Source organism: Loxodonta africana, chromosome 1, assembly GCF_030014295.1.
Source record: "Loxodonta africana isolate mLoxAfr1 chromosome 1, mLoxAfr1.hap2, whole genome shotgun sequence".
In the NCBI taxonomy this organism is placed as follows: domain Eukaryota; kingdom Metazoa; phylum Chordata; class Mammalia; order Proboscidea; family Elephantidae; genus Loxodonta; species Loxodonta africana.
Genome location: NC_087342.1, coordinates 210,518,266 through 210,540,577, shown reverse-complemented (window position 1 = coordinate 210,540,577; position 22,312 = coordinate 210,518,266). Strand labels below are relative to the sequence as shown.

The following is a 22,312-nucleotide window of genomic DNA, read 5'->3' as shown; positions in this document are numbered from 1 at the left end:
TACCAAATTATGACATAGAACATAGACTTTATGGACTATGTTGTGCCAACTGACCAAGTTGTCCCACGAGACTATAGTCCTAAGCCTTCAAACCCAGTTATGTCTGGGAAGTATCTGTGACTCTGCCCCCTATGTGCTTTATTACATATATGAATATACGGGTACTCCCCAACTTACAACATATTTTTTTTATAATGAACCACAATTATGACTTCTTTTTTTGATTATCTTATTACTAGTACGTACTGTGTACAATGTTGCAGTTCGTAAAGGGACCATATGCAGACAACTCTAATTTTCTGACTGGAAATGGCATCCCTATCCTCAGGAATAGATAATCTGATGATCTAGAACCTTCCACAAGTGAAGTTATTACCGCAACTGACAAAATGCCAACATCATTCATTTTTTTGTGGATGTGTATTTTTTTGTATGTATATATTAAAATATATATATAAGTTTTTATGTAATGTTTCCAACCCCCAAAGACATATATAAATAAGAGTTCTAAAACTACTGATAATGTTGTTGTTGTCAGGTGCCATGGAGTCAGTTCCGACTCATAATGGCCCTATGTACAACAGAACAAAACACTGCCTGGTACTGCACCATCCTCACAATCACTGCCACGCCTGAGTCCATCGTTGCTGCTATCTTGTTAATCCATGTCACTGAGGGTCTTCCTCTCTTTCGGTGACCCTCTGCTTGAGCAAGCATGATGTCTTTCTCCAGGGACTGATAACATGTCTGAACTGTGAAACGAAGTCACACCATTCTTGTTCCAAGGAGCATTCTGGCTGTACTTCTTCCAAGACAGACTTGTTCGTTCTTCTGACAGCCTGTGGTATATTCAATATTCTTTGCCAACACCATAATTCAAAGGCATCAATATTGATAATAAAAAGCAATAACTGTGAAAACTTAAAAAAAAAAAAAAAAGATGAGGTGTTCCAATTATCTCAGAACTGACTTAAGATAGTCATTGGAACAGAATTTCGACGTAAGTTGGGGAATACCTGTATATGTTGCACATGCAAACATGTATATGCATACACCTACAGACACACCTGTACATGCACACATATATATCGCCTTCCTATACACATATATGCATACATATCCATCTATGTAACCACTCACATATTTTTTGGTTGTTACTGCAAAAAAATCCAATCTTAAAAAATTACATATTTTCTTTACATAACATTTAAAAAATGAGAAAACTTTAGAAATGGAGAACAGGTTAATGGCTGCTAGAAGATAAGGAAAGGGAGAGGAGGGAGAAATGCCACATGGTTATAACAGGACAACATGAGGGATTATTCTTATGGAAGTTTTGCATCCTGACTGGTGGATACAGGAACCTAAACATGGGGTAAGTGCTTAAAGAACTAAATACACAAACACACACAAATGAGCACATGTAAAGCTGGGGAACTCTGAATAAGATTGGTATACTGTGTCAACGTCAATATTCTGATTGTAATGATGAACTAGTTTTTCAAAATGTTATTACTGGGTGAAACCAGGTAAAAAGCACACAGGATATCTCCACATAATTTCTTACAACTGCATGTGGATCTGTAATTATCTCAAAATAAGAGCATTTAAAAAAAAAAAAAAAAAACTTGTGGGAATCTTTCCAGAAGAGATGTTTCAAAAATGAGGAAATTAACCATTTTATTACTTACTACATTAAAAGGTTCAAAGAAATAAAAGAAAACGCATACTATCACTTCCATAGATAGTCAACAAGTTATCTGATATATTTCAACATCCATCCCTGATTTACAAAGAAAACAACAGACCGAAGGACCAAAAACTTAGAAACGTATAGGAATATGAAGGTGGCAATCTCTAAAGACTACACTGCAGTGATCCCCATTAAGGCCAGAGAGAAACTGTTATTGGCAGACCTTGCCTAATGCACCTCTTCATTTGTATCCTTTTTGCTATATTATAACTGTAATCATAAGTGTAGCACTTTCCTGAGGTCTTGAGTTGTCCCAGAGAATCACCAAACCCTATGAAGCAGTCGAAGCCAGTAGGTCAGAAGTAACAGAAGATTGGGGGCTCCCAAGCTTGTGGCTGACGTGTGATTTAGAAAATAATATTGGAATTATTATTGCCTGTCCTTGAGCAAAGAGAGATGTGACCCAGCTGATGCTGGGCCCACAAAGACTCAAAAGGACACATTGACTGGGCCCTGAGATAAAGACAATAGATGGGACAATCTTAGAAATTATCTTTTAAGGAAGAAAAAATATTTTTAGGAAACTTTTCACATAAAGCCAAACAAATGACTTTTTTCGCCCCTATCTTTTTCTATTAACATTTAGTGAATAGAAATTTGTTGGACGAATGAAGACCCTCTTGATTGTTGGGTTACTTAAAACTACACCAGTGAAGACCCTCCTGACTGTCGGGTTCCTGAAACCTATACCAATGATCCTTAAGAAAGGCAATTCAAAGTTATATAAGGCCACAGTTTCTAGCCAATCTGTAAAAAAGTGAAGCTTTCACCCATTTTTGTGATGTTAATATATACTGATGATTCTGTATCCTCCCTCAGATTCGGGCAGACATTAGCTCTGGTGGCACTCTTGTCGGCTTCCCACTTTTGCCTTTCTGAATATATGCCAAATAAAACTTTCTTTTTGCTTTGCTAAACTTTGTGAATGTTTTTTTCCCTACAAGCCCTGAAGTCTTAGGCAGACCTGGCAGTCCAGAAGATTGTATCCTTTAACTTGTAAGGTCTGACCTACCTCTGATGTTAAGGTCAGAGGAAAAATTACTGAACAGCTGGTGTCAGAGAGGAAGTAGGACGGAATAGAATTGAGTTGGATTGATTGACTGATCTGCCTTACCAAGTTAAGAGGAAATCAGAAGGGAATCCCAGGCAGAGAGCAGTGCACCGAACGTCCCAGAAGTGAAAGAGAATATGGTACTTTTATTAATCAGCAAGTGGTCTAGTAAAAAAAATACCGAATATATTTTTTTGCTGAGAAAAAAATTCTTTGGGAATTGAAGAAATTGCTTGCTCTAAGATAACAGAGACACAGCCCTTCCCATAAGTCCCACATTTTCAGGTTCATATTTACAACTTTTCATTAGAAGTTTAAACAGGTACAAAAATGTGATTTCTCTACTACAGCAAATATTGGCATCTTAAAATTATCTCACCCAATCAAACGTAAATATTAGGGTATATGGCATGAGACGCTGGATTTGAGAGGAGACGTTTTTGAATCCTGATTAGACATGTTAGGCTAAGTGGCTATTAGGTTACACTACTTCGTATTACTAGGCTTCCTTTCATAATCATTTAACTTCATGTTCTAGGTGGTTCTTGTTCTGTAAGCACTGACTTTTTGCTCCTCAATAATATGGTGACTGTTGAACAATCACAACTACTTTTTTTATATAAGTTCAAGTTAACACATGAAATGCAACTGAGGCCGAGAAATACATCAACTTGGCATCTGGAGAAGGTGTTAGTAACTAGCGGATGATACAGGGGTGGTTTCAAGAATTTTGCTCTGGAGACGAGAGCCTTCAAAATGAGCCTCGAGGAAAACCAGAATCCATCATAAACAAAAACCATCTGAAAGAACTGGTGGCAATCAACCTTCAAACAACAGTTTAAAATTTTGCAGCAGAGTTGGGAGTATCTCCTACGACTACTTCCTGCCATTTGAATGCCATCGGAAATGTGAAAAAGTTGGATACATGGGTTCTGGCCAAATTGACAGAAAATCAGAAATGGTGACATCTAGAGATGCGCTTAGCACTGCTAGCCTGCAACAAATGTGAGCCTTTTTTTTTTTTTTTTTTTAAACAATGTATCATTATTTGTGAGGAGAAACGGATACTGTTTGGCAATAATAAACGATCTGGGCAATGGTTAGAGGCAGAGCAGTCTCCATTACCCAAAACAACCACTGCACCCAAAAACAGGTTATGGTGATTGTATGGTGGTTTGCAAAAGGCATAATCATTGTTCTTACGTAACAAGGACAATCACCAGGGCAAACTCATACTGTCAAGAAATTGATAGTATGCACGAAAACCTGAGATCAAAACAGCCAAGACTGTTCAACAGAAACGGACTAAGTCTGCTGCACAACAACTCACAACCACACACTTCTTCAAACCACTCTTTGAAAATTAAGGGAGCTGGGTTATTAGATTTTGCTGTAATCACCCTACTCATCTGACATCTCCCCAAGGGATTATCACCTTTTCAAACGCTTGAAATTGTTCAGACATTATAAACTTTCACAAATCAAGACACTGCAGTTGAAGCATTTGAGCAGTTTACAATCTCAAAAAATGAAGTTTTTAAAAAGAGGAATATATACTGTAACAGCACGGTGGCACAAGACAATTAAACATAAAGGAGCATATTTTTATTACATAAATTCGTTTCATCTCAAGGTATGATGTTTTTACTTTCCTTTGAAAAACTGACATTTCATGTGGTATATGCTAATACCATAGCAATTTAGTATCTATGATAATTTATTTTAAAATATAATTAACAGCCAGACATTTTACATTGTTCTTTAACTCATACTTCCATTTTCTTAGAATTTGATCATGAAAGGATACATCTGTATGCTCAAAAATCCTCACTTGATTTATCCTACCATACTTCTCTGCAACAAAAAGTCTATGACAATTGAAATTTAAATTTTTATGAAACTTCTGTTAAAATGTTTCTTCTGAAATTATTATTAACGCAATTATTGTTAACACACAATTGATCACGCCATCTTAAGTAACATATATTTTAATAACCATTAAATATAAAAACTAAATTTTTTTTTTGGAAATACACCTTATAATGAGTTAGATCACACATCCATGAGTCAGTATGATTTACCGTCATGATGGGCTGGGGTAGAGTGTCAATTCTATGCCTTTCATTTTTATGAATTAAAAGCTAGAGAAACTTCATTCGCATAAAGTAGTATATAACAATGGATGGAGCTCTGTCGCAGCAAAATCACTGAGTTCATTAAATTCCTTCTGGGTTATAGGCTAAAATATCATATATTACCTATCATCCAATAATATTTTTAATAATCTCTTGGCTGACAATTCACTTAGGTCTACTTCAAAATTTGCTTAAAAACTACAGATTTGTTATTAGTCATTCATTTTCGCCATTCTTTTGAAGTATAGAAAAGGTCTTACCAAGATTCATCATTTTGTTTCAAATAGAAGTTTCTCGTTTATCATAAAGGAGCCCTGGTGACGCAGTGGTTAAGTGCTTGGCTGCTAACCAAAAGGTGTGGTGACTTGAACCCCAAAGACGCTCCATGGCAGAAAGATGTGGCAGTCTGCTTCTGCAAAGATTCACACCCTTGGAAACCTTACAGAACGGTTCTACTGTGTCCTATAGAGTCACTATAAGTTGGAATCAACTCGACAGCAATGTTTTCTTTTGGCGGGGGGGGTTGTTTATCATAAGATAATGGGAAAGGATCGGAAAAACTGAAATATTAATTGTAACACCCCTTTGCAAAAAAAAAAAAAAATTGTTTAAACATTACCATGTGTTTTAAATATACTTCTAAAAAACAAAACAAAACACCTCTTAGCTGAAGATTTAGTTCATTTAAGGAGAATGTCTACCATATTAAATAACCGGCAAAAGTAAGTATTAATTCTAAACCAATCAGCCAAACCACATTTTTTTTTTCCAGAAAACTATGATTTTCCAATTCAAATAAACTTGTTAATCTATTTTGCCCTATAACCTATCTCATTTCTGTATTCTAATCATAAAACTGACATAAGACACTGAGTCATGCACGAGCTTATTGCTTTAATGAAAACTTTTATCCTTTTGGGAATTCAAAACACTGCAACACAGGTCAGTTTTTAAAACCTGGCATTACCCTTAACAGATATATGTAGAAGGCACTGAAAGACAGAATGTTCCATGTGCCCCTTCCATGTCCTTGTCCCCACAGCTAGTCCTCCCTATCCCCCTCGCCCGCACTTGACCTCAGCCCCAAACTGTCCTTCTGCATTCCTCTTGATAAAATCCAAGCAGATCAAACAATGGCTGCTAAGCTCCAAGAACAATTCCTCCTTCTTCTGAGAGCCACTCATGACCAATTATTCCTGAAAGGAGACAAACTCCACAAGCTCTCCCTGCCCCTTTCAAAAAACTGCACCCTCCTTCCCCAAGCCTGGGATTTTCAAATAAAGGCTTATTCTTTGCTTTAATTTTCTTCCCTGTAAGACAGGTAAAGACATGAAGCTCTGCCTAATACCGTAATTAAAGGAGGCTTCACTAACACCAGTAATTTGAACTGTCCCTTTTTTCTGGACATCCTGGGGGGTTTTCCACCTTCTCCTCCATAGCAAAACACCGTAAAAATATTCATGATGGGTGAGAGTATTCTTTTTTTAAAGTAGGAGAAAGGCAACTGAGGAAAGGATGGTGAGAAACAAGAAGCAACACATTAATTTACCACCCTGACACCACAGGAGCTTTGTCAGGAAGACCAATTTTAGCAATGAAAACATATGAAAGGTGAGATCTGGAATCACTTGCGTACCCCAGTTTGAAGAGCACTGCTTCAATATGACTAGAGCTGATATACAGAGAAAGAAATTACCATGAGCAATCTTCTGTTAAACAGAGACCCACAAATGCAGCAGCTGCAGGAATTATCAGGTAGAGAATATAAATATATTCAAAATGCTTAAAGAAAGGAATGTTTAAAAAATATCACTAGTAACAAGAGACTATCAGAAATGGCCAGACCCATTTGAAAATGAAAACAGAAAACACCCAGCAATAAAAACTGAAAGTGGAAACTCAACAAATGGGTTGAACAACAGAATACACAAGGGTGAAGATAGTCCTAAGGAAATTACATAGAAAGTAGTACAGAGAAACAAAGAGGTGAAGTATGTGAAAGGAATGAGAGAGAATGACTTTACAGGGGAAAGGTGTCATACAGGTGTAATAAAAATTTCAGAAAAGAACAGAGATAAAATGGAAATAATACTTGAAAAGGTAGTAGTAGAGAATTTTCCAGAACTGATGAAAGACACCCATCTATGGATTCAGGAAGCCCAAATGTCAAGCAAGGTACACAAAAAGAAATCAAGGTCTGGACAAATCCGAATGTAAATCGTTAAAGAAGAGACTGATTAAAGTGGCTGCATTTTAAAATTCAGAATACTTGAACATCAAAAGACTCACTGAGTGAAAAATCAAACGATGAATTGGAAGAAGGCATTCAAAACAAAGGATTAGTATCTAGATTAAGAAAAAAACAGTGCAATAGAAAAACAGACAAAAGAAATTAATATGCATTTAAAAAGGGAATCAAATGGTTAATTAACATATGAAAAAGCACTCAACCTCATTAAGAATCAGGGAATTGCAAATTTCACTCCAAAGACACCATTTCACGCCCATCAGATAAGCAAAAACTTAAAAAGCCTAAAAATATCCAATGTGGTGGTGTCATTAGAATTCATTTTTCTTCTTTAAACTCTGCACATACATCAAGTTTTTATATGCATGTCTCATAAAAAATATGCATATATTTTAGGTTTTTAAAAAAATTTTGTTGTATTTGTTGGTAAAAAGTATGTTTTTAAAGGGCCAACTGGATTTAACAATGGAAGTGTTTATGACTCTGGTGAGAGCAAGTTCAGTGTTATCAACAGGTATGAGGCTCTAAGATACACGGAAGTCAACTACACACTAGTTCAAATGTACCTACCAAATTGGGCAGACGGGTGCAACTTTAGGGGAATATTTTAGTGAGAAACTTTTTTTTTTTTTTTTTTTAACATAAATGAGACTGGTGGAAGTTTAGAAGGAAATAGCTAGGAGAAGATAATGGCACAGGAAAGAAAGGAATAACTGACATAGCTTGGTCCCTGAGCAGTCAGGAAGGGTCTACAGAATACAGTGCCCATGAATAGGTATAAGTTAATAGAGAGGGGCATGGGTTCCTCTTGCATTGTTTTTCCTTATTTCATCACTTTCTTGCTCTATTCACTCCAGCCACGATGGCCTCCTTGACCCTCCTTGAGTATTTCAAGAAAGTTCCTGACTCAAGACTTTATATTTGTTATTCCCTCTATCTACAGTACTATTCCCCAGTTGACAGCAAGGCCTTTCACCTTTCAAGTTTTTACTCAAATGTCAACTCAGTGAGGTCTCCCTTGACCACTATGATTCTGAAACGTCCTCTGCACTCCCTATCACCACTAGTCCTGGTATTCGCTATCCCTTTCTCTGCTTTACTTTTCTTCATAGCAATAATCTTCCAATATTCTACACAGTATACACTTATTATTGTTTAGCCCCATCCGTGATATTATATGTAAGCTCCATGAACGCGGGAACTGTAGCCCCAGTGCCTAGTAATGGTAGAAGAGCGATATATACTTAATAAATGATTAGTTGGTCTCTACTTGATGAACCTGAAGAGGGATAATGGAAATAATGCTCTTCGGTTTGAACAAAATGAAGTAAATGCACAAAGGAAACTATTGTCTACAGAACAAGGCTTCAAACTGCTTCTCTCCAGTTCAACATCCTGCTACAGAAGAGGTGACATTTGAGCTGGATCTTGAATAGTAAGTTGCCAGGTGGTGAAAAGAGGTGAACATTCCCAAAGAGTGAAGAACGTGGAGATGTGAAAGGGTTTTGCACATTTGATAAATGAAAATGGGGGGCATGCAGAATATGTCAAGAATGACACTGAAGAGGCTGTGGACCAGGCTTTAGCTAATCTTTCAACATCCACCCCAGAGGGCACACTATATTGGGCTTCTCAACTCTACAAATCCTTTTTAGAAAAGTTATAGTTGTTCTTTCACTTGTTTTATTTGCAGTAAAGTTAGAGATATAATATTATGGAATATAAAATTTATTTAAAACTACTGGAACTGCTGCTGTCATCTCGAAGGAAACAAAATCTTAACAAATTTAAACGGTGCTTTCTACCAGCTGTGGATTATGTATCTTAATTGACCAAAGTGGGAATACTGCTCTGAAATGTCTTAACCCCAGGTATTATTCAAAGAAGTCAAGACTAAAACTCTTACTGGTGGGAGACAGCAGTTTGAGTACAGAAGAGGGAATAGCAGTCTTCAACTGCTTCTTTAGTAATAAATGATCTCCATTTGCGTTTCTGAATGGGACTACATGTTGTCATAATTAACCCGCACTTAAGATTTTTCAAATAGTCTTCCTTTTGTCCACAGCATTAACATCTTTCAGACATTCACCTTCGTTTTGGCTACAACTCAATTACTCAACTACCCAGGTTATTTTCAAGAATCCCTTGTGGAGAGAGGAGGCTCTTATTTTATACACATAGAAGGAAAACCTTCAGCAGTTTGTTTCCGAATTCTTGCGTTCATGGAGTTCAGGAATACATAAGCACAAGACAAGAGAAGCAGCGGCCACCATGGTGCTTTTGGATTTTTGCCTTCTTGAAACCTCCGAGGGGGAGGAGAGGGTCCGTGCCCAGAGCAGGGCGGGGACCTAGGGAGTTCCCAGGGCGGGGCAGAGGTCAAAGCTCAGGTGTAAACCCGGGGGGCGGGGCGGCCTCACGAACCCAGGGGATGGTGTGTGGGCCCCGGAGTGTAACTGGGTAAGAAGGGACCCGGCAACTCGGAAAGACTCACAGTAATAGGCCACCACAGGGTCCCTCTTGTCATGCTCCTGCGCCGTCCTCAGATGATGCTGTATGCTCTTAAACTGGGGGGGGAGCGGGGGCAGCGGAGCTAGCGCGGCCATCTCTGCACTAGGAATACCACTTCCTACTCGCGCGCCACCGACACTTCCGCTTCCTTCTGCGAGGTCGCGCACAAGAGCGCGCACGGCAAATCCCGCCCACTATTCGTTGCTTGGCGACAGAAAGCCAACTACGGGTTCCGAGTAGGAACAACCTCAGCTTGCTTGCCCCGTGGCATTTAGACCCCGGAGAAAGCCGAGCTAGTTGGCATTTTTGCCGCATATGGCACCAGCGCTCTCTGCTGGTTGGAGGAAGAAGAGCGTATTGTTTTGCTCCCCTCCTCCCCCCTTTTGTGGCAAAAGAGTAAAAAAATGAAGGGCAAGAAGGAAATAATGAATGTCTGGTAACTGGGAGGAATGGTGAAGGCGTGAATTGCTTTTCGCAGCATTCAGGAATTGTCAGTTACAGTTCCCCCAACTGATATTAATCGTGTCCATAGATGCCTTTTTGATCTTAGAAATTTTAAATTCAATTCTTGCCTGCGGTGAGAATGATAGGTTTGAATTTTTAAATGACATTTTTCTATATTGACACATTGGATAAAGTAACCAAGCGTTTTCTAAGCATAAACACTAACCACATTATCTTTAAAGAAAACTGAAAGTTTCTTTTGAACTGACTAGTTACATTTTAGTGAAAGAATAATCTATTGGTTTCATATGTGTACAGTGATTAACAATTTACAATTGGATTTTCTCCTGTGCTTTCATATGGACAAATCCTCAGTGATTTTCAAAATCGTAAATCCAGAAAGTCATCATATAAAACATAGGCTGAAAAAAACGTAAGGAGAAGTTGAAAGCCTTGGTGATATAGTGGTTAAGAGCTACAGCTGCTAATCAAAAATTCGGCAGTTCGAATCCACTAGGTACTCCTTGGATAACCCTATGGGGCGGTTCTACCCTGTCCTATACGGCTGGTATGAGTTAGATGGCAGTGGGTTTTGTTTTTTGTTTTATACTTAGCTCCCTAATAAGGCACCTGTATAAAAAAAAAAAAAATTTTTTTAACTGTATAAGACGGTTAAAATATGAGGATTCAAAATGATAACAAATCAAGATGATTTTTGGCATGGCAGACTGATAAAAAGTAATGCACTGGATTTATTTAAAATGTCTTTGAAATAATTTCACAGATATTGAGGAAGTCTAGTTTGAAATGTAATTTTCCATTTCAGTAATCTTGAATACAGAAGCTGTAATGATAAGATCTCCCTGGGCACAGAGGATTCTTTATTTCAACAAGAAGCAAGCATAATATTTTCTAAAACATTGTTTATTTCCATATCATTTAATACTAAAATTTTCAAAGAAACAGTATAAATGAGTAAAATATTAAAAATGTGTTGCTCTATTTCTTCAAATTAGTGATCCAACTGTAGAATGACTTAACAATTAATTCACAACTGTTGTGCTTAAGTTATAAAAAAAAGAATTCTTTTTTTTTTTTTATTAATAACTCCATCCACAAAGTTAAGGCTGTATGGTGCAGTGGAAAGAGAAATGATTTTATAGTCAGGAGATTTGAGTCCCAGTTGTGTGACTTTGGGCACAGGAATTAACCTCCCTGAGCCTCAATTTTCCACTCTGAAAAAGAGATATTAAAAGCTTCTCTGGCCACAAAATGCTATGATCAAGAAAGATGTTGTAAGTGAGAAAACTCTGTAAAAGTGCTATTCAAACATGAGTTAACATTAGTTCCATATGTATTTTCTGATGAAGTAAATGACAAATGCAAAATAGAATGAAATGTTCGTTCCATAATCTGCCTTAGAACTTAGTACTAGATATAAATTTTGGACACACTGAAGTAGCTTAAAAAACAGACATATACATTTGAATTTGAGGTTCTTACTGAGTAAGATAAAAAGAAACAAAAAAATAAGAGCCCTGGTGACACACTGGTTAAAGCGATCAGCTGCTAATCAAAAGGTTCAAGCCCACCAGCTGCTCCAAAGGAGAAAGATGTGGCAGTCTGCTTCTGTAAAAATTTACAGCCTTGGAAACCCTATGGGACAGTTCAACTCTGTCCCATAGGAATCAACTTGATGGCAGAGAGTTTGGTTTTTGCTTTAAGCAAAAGATATTGATAAATAACAGCAGCATGACAGCAGGTAATCAACTCTGGTCATTTCTAAATTAGAGAGCATAATCTTCTAAATATGATCTCAAAAATCTCAGCAACACATAATACCATTGTGATGACAGTAAATGTATACATTGCAACGAGAAAAATGGTCTTTTCAAAGTGTTCTGGCACCATGCATGTTATGATATTATTTCTTCCCTTAAGAGATCTAGCATCACACAGGTAAAGAGATTTTACTTGGAAACCAAAGAGGCGAATCTGAAGCCAAAATGCTATGACCTCTAGACTAATTCTTAGTAAAACAGAAAGGATATAAATCACAGTATAAATGGGCTTTTGAAGAATGCATTCTTGACTGATGCTTTTACCTGCAGCATAAAGATGGAAAATAGCTCCAGGAACCAGGACGATCACTAGTTGTAATGCCCAGAACACCTAACATATGTCAGAAATATGTTAGTCGAATCAATCAACATGTAACAAAAAATACAATAAAAAATTTACGCACTCTCAAAGAGGTTAACCTAAACTGTTTAAGTTTAATACAATTCTAATAAGCAATAAAGTTAGTGAAGATAGTAATGTCAACTATTATTTATTAAACTTATGTAATTACTAACATGAATATATCATAGGATGCTGGTGTTGGAAGAAACTCTTGACCAAATCAGATTCATTTACCTGGTATATCCAGCTAATTAGAGGAAAATTAAAATAATTTGTGAAATAATATCTGTTAGGGTGTTCCTCACCTTATTATGACATTATTTTACATTTAAAAAGAAAAAAAAATCGGTTGTAAAGTTTCAGTGTGTATCGAAAACTTACTTGTAGAGTGATTGGCCTGAACTGATTGTAACAGAAGAGATTTATTTCCCTCTTGTCTGGATCACAGCTGAAGTGTAAAGCCTCATTCCCATAGACTGCAAAGCCCAGCACCCCAAGGAAGAACATTCGGACGGATCCAAAGAAAAGGGTGTGGAATTGACCAATCACTGTTGGAGGCTTTACCTGTTACGGTTTGGGGGGGGGGTGGGGAATGAAAACAAGCATTTCAGAAGGCCATTTTTAAACCAGGTATTCATTATTATATTTAAAAAATTTAGAATTCATGAAATTTTAAAGCAAGATAGACCCTTAGAGATCTTCAAACCAAATGCAATTCCTGCATTAAGAGATTTCTCATCCCTCTTTTCACTCATAAAATATAAAATGCAACAGTCACAAGGGACATCTTTCTAATCAACTATGTAATTTTGGAAAAATCTGAAAAAATTTTAATCCAATTAATATCCCCTGTCACTATGAGTCAGAATCGACTCGATGGCAATAGGGTGTGGGTGTCTGTGTAATCCTTTTGCAATAAAATCATAAGAATCTTAGATTATCTAGTAACTGTTTTGGAAGATTACATAACAAACCCAATGTTAAACCCATTAGTATATACATAGTGATATTTCTCTAGTATTACCTGTCACTACAGCGCATTTTCTGCATCTTATTCATGGACTTGAGAGAGGAAGCTACTTTAAAGTACCAAAGTACTTCCTGAATTCTTTTATTTATAGTTTTAAACTCTGAATATTTTGAAGTATATAGTTGATATTTACATTATAGTCCATAGATGTAGAGTGCATAAGTGTTTCATTCAAGTCAGTCTAAAATACACGGACAAGACTCATACAATTGATTTATCTGTATAATACTTACACATCCTTCATAGAAGTTCTTGATGTAATTCAGAGACATGTCTCAGGAGATGTTATCCTGGCATCACTGTGGGTTCTTTCTTGACCCACATTGCCAATTTGCTCACCGGAATCTTCTATTCTCTAATAGCTCTTATAGCAGAAAACACTTATTGCTGCAAATTTCTCTCCCCTCCTACTTTTCTTCCTGACATTTTTTTTTCTTTTGTAAATCTCTGGGGCCCCAGTCAACTTTCCAATTTCTGTCCCCAAAGAAAACAAAAACAAAGAAACAAAAGCAGAGGGCATGTAGCCAACCTAATAATCCCTTAACTTACACTGTCAGCATGGCAAGCAGACAGCCAGACAAGAGTGCCAGCAAAGCAAGAGGCCAGCCTGACACAGGCCCTGAGCACTCAATGTCTCTGAAATTACCTGAGAATTGCCCATATGAGAATTGCCTAAACCAGTGGACTCTTCAGCTTGGAATTTTCTCTTAAAATATCCCAGTTATATAAATATATATATGGAAACCCTGGTGGCGTAGCGGTTAAGAGCTACGGCTGCTAACCAAAAGTCTGGCAGTTCCAACCCACCAGGCACTCCTTGGAAACTCTATGGGGCAGTTCTATTCTGTTCTAAAGGGTCACTATGAGTCAGAATCTACCCGACGGCAATGGGTTTGGTTTTGGTTTTTTAAACATATATATCTATATATATATACATGTATATATATAACAAAACATTTGCCGTTTCAACACTTTTACATGCACAATTCAGTGACATTAATTATATTCGTCATGCTTGGCAACTGTCACTACTATCCATTTCCAAATTTTTCCATCACCCTTAGCAGAAGCTCACTGCCACCTAAGTGAAGACTTCTTGTTCTCCCCTTTCCTATTTTTATTTTGCTTCCATTTAGGTGTATCCTGCTCTACTCTGTCCCATGGGGTCACTATGAGTCAGAATTGACTTGACAGCAAGGGGGAGCTAAGTCTAGGAAATTATAACGCTGGCTATGATGGTTATTACATCATTGGATAGTACCGATGTTTAACTATAACTTTTTGCTGAATGCTTGCCACAGGCATGGAAAAATTTGAAGTTAGGTCTACTGTTCTAAAGAAAGAGATGGAGGACTGCTATTCAAGATAAGATGAGGACCAAGCATAGATCATATAAACAGCCCTTTCTTCCCCTACCTTTCTGTCCTTCAATAAATACATTACCTTCTAGGCATTGTTATGAGTGCTGAGGATCAACAGAGACAACCAAGACAGACAAGTAACTCCCTTCTAACTGATACCTCTGCTATCTTTCATCCACCTATAATGCCATACAGTCACTGTTGGGTCATATCTGCTTTCTTCACCTGCCTTTCTCATCTTTCCTTTGCCTGTGATTTTGTTGAACATTGTAACTCCAAACAACTTCATTGTTCTCCAGCAAGTGGAGAAGTGACTGCATAACACATATAATTGTAACCAGTAGACAAGGGGTGGAGGCCTTGTTGAATGTGAATGCTGTATTGGATTGAAAAAATAAAAACGGTCAATTTAGGGAACCTGGGAGTCCCTGAGTGGGGCAAGCAGTTAGCACCTAAGTCTGAGCCTCCAGGAATGTCTGCCTCTCAAGCTAGTCCATGCTCAGTCTCTAGCAACTAGTCAATTGATCTTTAAGTATTTCTATCTGATGCTGGGTCCAGTGACTGTTTCTGATCTTGGTATGCTGTGATTTTCTGTATCTATCTGTATCTCCAGATTTGGGGATGCTGGTTTGCCCAGTGACCTCAATTCTCTGATAGATCTAAAAAGAGTTGTAGATTTTTCAGTTTTTCAGCATTTGTCTTGTTGTGAGGATGGGAGCGATGACTTTCAAGCTATTTACATGCTGGACTGAAAAACGGAAGTTGCTTCAAATATTTAAAAAATGGACCAGGACGTCTCCACCAATTTCCTGGGTAAACAGCCTAAAATTGGAAACAAGAGTACCAGTTTGCTGGTGCAAGCTTTCTTAAAGTTTTCAACATCAGAGAGACAAGTGAAGGTAAGCTCAGATCTACTACAACCGTTAATATTCCTGCCACTGCTCGTGTTGCCACCACCACCACGGCCACTACCACCACTACAGATTAAGCAGAAGAGAAGGTACTGACGTTAATTGACCATCATTATGTGCTCTTACTAATCTAAGCCATGAATGTCCTGTATAATCTTTTGACAGATATTTTTGGGGTCCTAACCTTTCTACCTGAGGTGAAAAATATTTTAATCTGTGTAATCTAACCCAGAGAGAGAATACACCCTGAATTTTGTGCAGAACTCAAGACATGATTGAATGAAACGAAAGTGCGGAAAGGGCACGCACAAAATGACTGCTACATACATGAAAATGAACCCATAATTTTTTCATTATTATTAGTACTTAGCACCTGCTCTAAATTTAGTATTTCAAAAGTGCATTACATGTACTGCTGTAAAGCTATGCTTTTCTATGGATGTGAGCTTATCCTTTTTTTTTTTTTTTTGATTCACTCAATATGTATTGAGTACCTACTATACCAGCTACTGGGCAAGGTGCTGGGAATGTGTTAGGATTAAACACATTTAATCTCATGGGGCTCACAGAACCAAGTGTGCTGTTTGTATATGTATATACATGTACATATGTGTGTACATGGAAACCCTGGTGAGGTAGTGCTTAAGTGCTACGGCTAACCAAAGTGTCGGCAGTTCGAATCCGCCAGGGGCTCCTTGGAAACTCTATGGGGCGGTTCTACTCTGTCCTATAGGGTTGCTATGAGTCGGAATCGACTCGACGGCACTGTTTGTTTTTTTTGGTATGTGTGTACATATATATGTATGTTTGTGGTTGAGGTGTATATTGGCTAAGAATTTTTTTAAAGTGAGGCAAGCTATAATTAATCTTTCAGATTAGAATCATGAACTATCTTGGTTTATTTTACATCTGGAAAACAAGGGGAAATGACTTTAATACAGGTTTTCTCTCTAACTTTCATTTATTCTCAGTATTTTGTATTGTGTCACAGTAATATACACTTCTCCCCAAGAGAAACCCAATGGCTGTTGAATGGAATGGAATAGAAGTCAATTTAGGTATTCACCGTATTATGTTTCACAGAAGAACAGCTGGGATAAGGCAATCTGGATAGCTGCCTAGATTCATAAATCACAACTCTTAACCAATTTTCATCTCACTGAAATCTCTGTCTTGCCAAGCAGAATTGGGTTTGTCTTTCTGCATAAATAATTTATATTTTATGGAATGGGATTGGGGATGGCTCAGTAGAAGGGTCAATAACCAATAATGTTATTTTAGGCAAATAATTTAACCTTCTGGGTTATGTTTCCATTTATCAAAAGGAAAGGATTGGAGTCTACAATCTGTAAATTATTTCACAATTCTGTTTTATGATTCTAAGTCTTATAACCGTACTTGGAGCTATTGTACTAGTTTTGAGGTTTACTTTTGCAGTTTGTATGGTGCCAGTATTTAACAGAGTACCCAGCACTGTAAACAACAAATATTATATTGTTGTTGTGATTGTTATTGAGAAGTTGGTCATTTGCTGTACTGATGTAAGTCTACAAATCTCCAATGATTAAATTGGAGACTTGTTTTAAGCTTTTTTGGGGTGAGTTTAAAGCAGCTCGTAGTATGTGGTAAAATTAACCTGATAAAATGATACACTTCTGAAGAGCCTATGAGACGCAAATGTGTTACATTATCTTCCCATTCTGGTTGTGAAGACACGAACTATTGCCATCCCTGTTTGTCCACGAGTCCTTTCTCTTGCCTTGGGCAGTTTCTTCTCACGCATCAGCAGATGAGTCCTCAGCCAAAACCTTGAGTGGACCCTTCTGAAAAACTTGGGAGTTGTCTCTGTTTAGCTCTCTCCTCTCCAGTACTCTGCCTGCAAATTCTAGTCAACTTGCCTCCTGAAACTCTGACTCCCAATTCAACGAGACTCTATTAGGGTTTTCCTTTTCCCACTGATGGCCTGAAAACTGCCTCCAGGCAGTGAGAGGATGCAGTCAGAGTTCACCTGATTTATTTTCCTTTTCTGAGGGATTGTAGTCTTGTGCTGCTTGTATTCCAATATTTTTAGTTCAGCTTCTAGTTGTTTAAAGCAAAAGAGATCATCCAATCCCTGTTATTCCTTTTCTGTCAGAACCCAAAATTCCTTTAAACTTGTTTCATAGCTCTCAAAAATTTTCTGAAGAGTTAAGATCATGGGATATTTGACCTCCAAATAAATATAATGTCAATGTAGCAACATTTGTAATGCAGTACATCAAACTTTATGCTTGAAATTGACAAGTTAACAGAGTTCTATCCAAGTGTAAGGTAGTACATGACCAGTACTAAGTCAGGTTATGTAGGTAGTTTACTGTAGTGCATAAGAGGAAGTACTCTGAAACTCTGTTGTACAATGTAATAGTTGTGTACATATTGGATACATTGCCTAATTCTTCTGAGTTTCAATTTCCCATCTACAACATGAAGATAATAACACTACCCGGTAGGGTTGCTTTTCGGGTTAAATGATATAGATCACATACAGTATTTAACAGAGTACCCAGCACTGTAAACACCAAATAAGCATAAAATATTATATTGTTGTTGTGATTGTTATTGAGAAGTTGGTCATTTGCTGTACTGATGTACGTCTACAAATCTTTAAGTACCTTCCATGCCAAGCATCCTTGATGATTATTTGTGCTTTATGTTTTGGGAGAGAAACAGAAAATTTACCTGGTCGCAACTGACTGGACCAGCTCTTAAAATGGCAGCCATGATTAGACTTTATGCAGTTGGCCAAGCCTAATGAACTGCTCCTAGCTAGGAGGGTGATAACCTAACCCTGTCAGATCTCCCTTCTTAGTGTGATGAATGCTTTGGTGTCTTGCCTATACACCATCCCCCAGCTACTGGGAATATTGGCTGCTGACAGTTCACAACTACATCCTTCGCTGAGGATAGCCCTGCAGTCTTAGCCAAGGTTATGTTTCTTCTAAGAAGGTAACATGTGGCCAGTACTAAGCTGATGCAGTACTAAAAGATGTCCCGCACCCCAATTTGGAACAACTCTAAAGGGCTATCCGAGCTCCAGAGCTCTCCTTGAGATTGACTACAGTTTCATTTGCAAACACATTGAAAGTCAGCTTCTTTCTCTGCCAGTTCTGCCTTTTTCACTTATAGGATTAGCTTCTGAGAGTTCTCTTCAATAAACCTTCTGCACACAGCTCATCATCTCAGAATCTGTTTCCATGGAACCCAATCTAAGAGGCTTTGGGAGCAAGAAAATGAACCATTCACAAATGAGAAGGTTACTTGAGAGGATGTTGTGTTTTGAATGAAGACAATCCATTGCTTTTACTCTTCCCAAGACAGAATTAGAAGCACTATGATCAAGAGTTGTTGTATAACTGCTAAGATTATTTCCTATGCACATACCTCCATTCCTTTGTTTCTTAACAGACTTCTATCACGTAAATGAATCTGAAAATATTTTATAATTTTAAACTGAAATACCTTTATGGTGTATCTGTTCCTGAATCCATTTCATGTCTGCTGCTCATAAGCTTAAAGAGGAAGGGAAAATATATAGAAAGTATAGAAAGGGAAGAAATAGGCCAACTAGTACATTTCCTTCTGAAGGCCAAGAGATGATATAGCTCTAGGAGCCAGCCAAGAGGTTTGTCCTTCAGGTGTATCAGAGATGGAATAATTCTTGACTTTCACACTTTTTGAACAGTCCACATATTCTAAAAGATCTTCAGAGATGGACATGTCTGCTAAAAGTGCTTTCTAGGCAAACCTGAAGAGGTATTACGGTAATTATTCAATTAACAATTAAATTCTTCTGTTAGGAACAACCTGCATCGTATAAACCTAACTTTGTGGGCCTCTTTTCTGAAGTTTTCACAAACCATGATTAGCAAATGAGGAATTTAGACATTAGGGTTGGCTGTGTATACATGTTTAATATTCCTGGTAGTAATTTAGTGAAGACCATGTATGAGGAGGAGTCCCTGGGTGGCACAGATGGTTAGGCACTTGACTACTAGTTGAAAGGCTGGCTGTTCCAACCCACCTAGAGGTACCTTGGAAAACAGGTCTGGTGTTCTGCTTCCAAAAGGTCACAGGCTTGAAAACCTATGTCACAGTTCTACTCTGCATACATGGAGTTGCCTCAAGTTGGAATTGACTCAATAGCAACTATCAATAACAGAAATATGAGTATATAAGAAATTGGGCTTTAGCATATGCAGTTCAGCGTGCTCAAGTCTTCATGTTATTTCAAGTTACATCAACACCAAAGGAGTAACTGAACATTATGCCACCATAACTGGGATCTTTATATTTTGGGGTTAGAAGATTATAGTCATCTTTCAAAAAATACTGAATGTTTAACTTTATGTGCCCAGTTCTATTTTTTTCCTAGGAACCAAGTATCTGTAACCACCAATTGCCATTTAGTCGATTCTGGCTCATGGTGACCCCATGTGTTTCAGAGTAGAGCTGTGTTCCATGGGATTTTCAATAGCTGATCTTTTGGAAGTAGATCACCACACCAACCTTTCTTCTGAGGTGTCTCTGGGTGGACTCTAACCTCCAACATTTTGGTTAGCAATGAGCATGTTAACTGTTTCCATCACTCAGGGACGTTGAAATATCTGTATGAAAAGAACCAAAACCGTTGCCATCAACTTGATTCTGACTCATAGTGACCCTACAAGACAGTAGATTTGCCCTATAGAGTTTCCAAGAAGCTGCTAGGGGATTCAAACTGCTGACCTTTTGGCTAGCAGCAGTAGCAATGGTTTTTGTGAAATTACTCATTATAGAGTTAAACTCAGAAAACCCATGCTTGGTACTCCTTTTTGTCAGTGCTTATCCTTGACTTCATTCCAACTTTTATCAATACAAGTTCTATAATTCATCACTTTGTTGTAGCTTTACAATGTTGGACATAATGAGAAATTGTAAATACTTCTGTTACATGTTAGTGTAGGAAAAAGTAATGGTTGTTGCATGTTTATTAAAGCAGTATACTTTAACTACTTCTTAATTTCAGTATATATTTTTCATGGATTGAATTGTATCCCCTAAAAATATGTGTCAACTTGGCTAGGCCATAATTCCAGTATTGTGTGATTGTCTACCATTTTGTAATCTGACAGGATTGTCCTATGTGTTGTAAATCCTATCTCTATGATGTTAATAAGGTGGAATTAGCAGCGGTTATGTTACTGAGGCAGGACTCAATCTACAAGACTGGTCGTGTCTTATGTCAATCTCTTTTGAGGTATTAAACAGAGAAGAGAGCAGGGGGACGGGGGGACCTCATGCCATCGAGAAAGCTGCTGGGAGCAGAGTGTGTCCTTTGAACCTGGGGTTCCTACGTGGAGAAGCTCCTAGACCATGGGAAGATTGATGACAAGGACCTTCCTCCAGATCTGACAGAGAAAGTCTTCCCTGGAGCTGGAGCCCTGAATTTGAGCTTCTAGCCTACTAGACTATGAGAGAACAAACTTCTGTTTGTTGAAGCCATCCGCTTGCGGTATTTCTGTTATAGCAGCACTAGATAACTAAGACAATATCAAACCATGTTTTGTACTATTGAAATACATAACATTGTTTTAAGAAATGCTTGTAGAATTGAACTTTAGCACATATAATCAGTTTTATGTGCATAAACTCCAGATTACTGAATTAAAACACCATGCTAATTGCTGGGCTATCATTAGAAATTTCATTTCTTATTCCCTTTGTCACATGTTACTAGGGAAAATTCACTGCTTTGAATAACAATGAGTTTGAGACAAATTTAGCTTTTTAAACCTGGTTAATGCCTTTTCCTGTTATGAACACCTAATTTATAAACCACGTTTGCTCCCTTTTATAAGAAAAATTTAATGTCCATTTTTCTATGAATTCCTATTTAATAAGTATTAGGATGTGCTAATTTATCTTCAAAATGTTACTATAGATCCAAGATGCAAATGTACTGAAGCTGGTAAAATACGAAGCCATATGTGAGATGATTACGTTAATCTGCTACTGACTATAATTTGAGTTTTATGAATCATATGAACTCAAACCACCACATATGTTCTACTAGTTTCAGAAGAAATGATTTTTCCAGCTTTATATGTTATGGATATGAATCCCTCAGGGCTCTTCAGAGAACTAGAATTGATAAAATATATATATTTAATATATATGCATGTAGGTAAGTTTAACACTTGAGTTTATGTGTTACAAGTTTCTAATGACACTTTTTACCTATAACCCACTGCTGTTGGGTTGATGCCAACTCATAGTAATCCTACTGGACAGAGAGTAGAACTGCCCATAGGATGTCCAAGGCTGTAAATCTTCATCGAAGTAGACTGCCATGTCTTTCTCCCGAGGAGTAGCTGGGGGGTTCAAACTGCTGACTTTTTGGTTAGCAGCTGAGTGCTTTAACCACTGTGCCACCAGGGCTCCTTTTTTTTCAATCTATAAGAAGTATATAAAACTTAACTTATTTTAGGTAAGGCAGCAGCTTTCTAATGATATTAATCACGATGATGTTATTAATCATGGTGGTACTTACTAGTAGTTATTCATAGCTGGTTAAACACAATTATATTAATTTTGAAGATAATAGCTGTGGGTTATTTGGAAGTAAATAAAATTTATAGTAATAATAAGCTGAAAGACGATTTTATGCCA

At 37.5% G+C, this 22,312-nt stretch overlaps 2 protein-coding genes across 2 annotated transcripts in view; both read right to left on the bottom strand.

Moving 5' to 3' along the window:
• VTA1 (vesicle trafficking 1) overlaps window positions 1-9,825 on the bottom strand; it is an 85,975-nt gene extending 76,150 nt beyond the window's left edge. Inside the window, exon 1 of the mRNA XM_003403963.4 lies at window positions 9,679-9,825. Within this exon, the coding sequence (XP_003404011.1) occupies window positions 9,679-9,790 (112 nt within the window). The 5' untranslated portion in view covers window positions 9,791-9,825. The remainder of the gene's footprint in view (window positions 1-9,678) is intronic.
• Window positions 9,826-11,921: 2,096 nt separating this feature from the next.
• Window positions 11,922-19,381, bottom strand: GJE1 (gap junction protein epsilon 1). Its single transcript, XM_023546644.2, has 4 exons — window positions 19,236-19,381; window positions 15,559-15,691; window positions 12,705-12,887; window positions 11,922-12,311 (listed from the first exon to the last, which is right to left on the bottom strand). The coding sequence occupies exons 1-4, from the start codon at window positions 19,379-19,381 to the stop codon at window positions 11,922-11,924; spliced, it is 852 nt and encodes a 283-aa protein (XP_023402412.2).
• Between the last annotated feature and the right edge of the window lie 2,931 nt (window positions 19,382-22,312).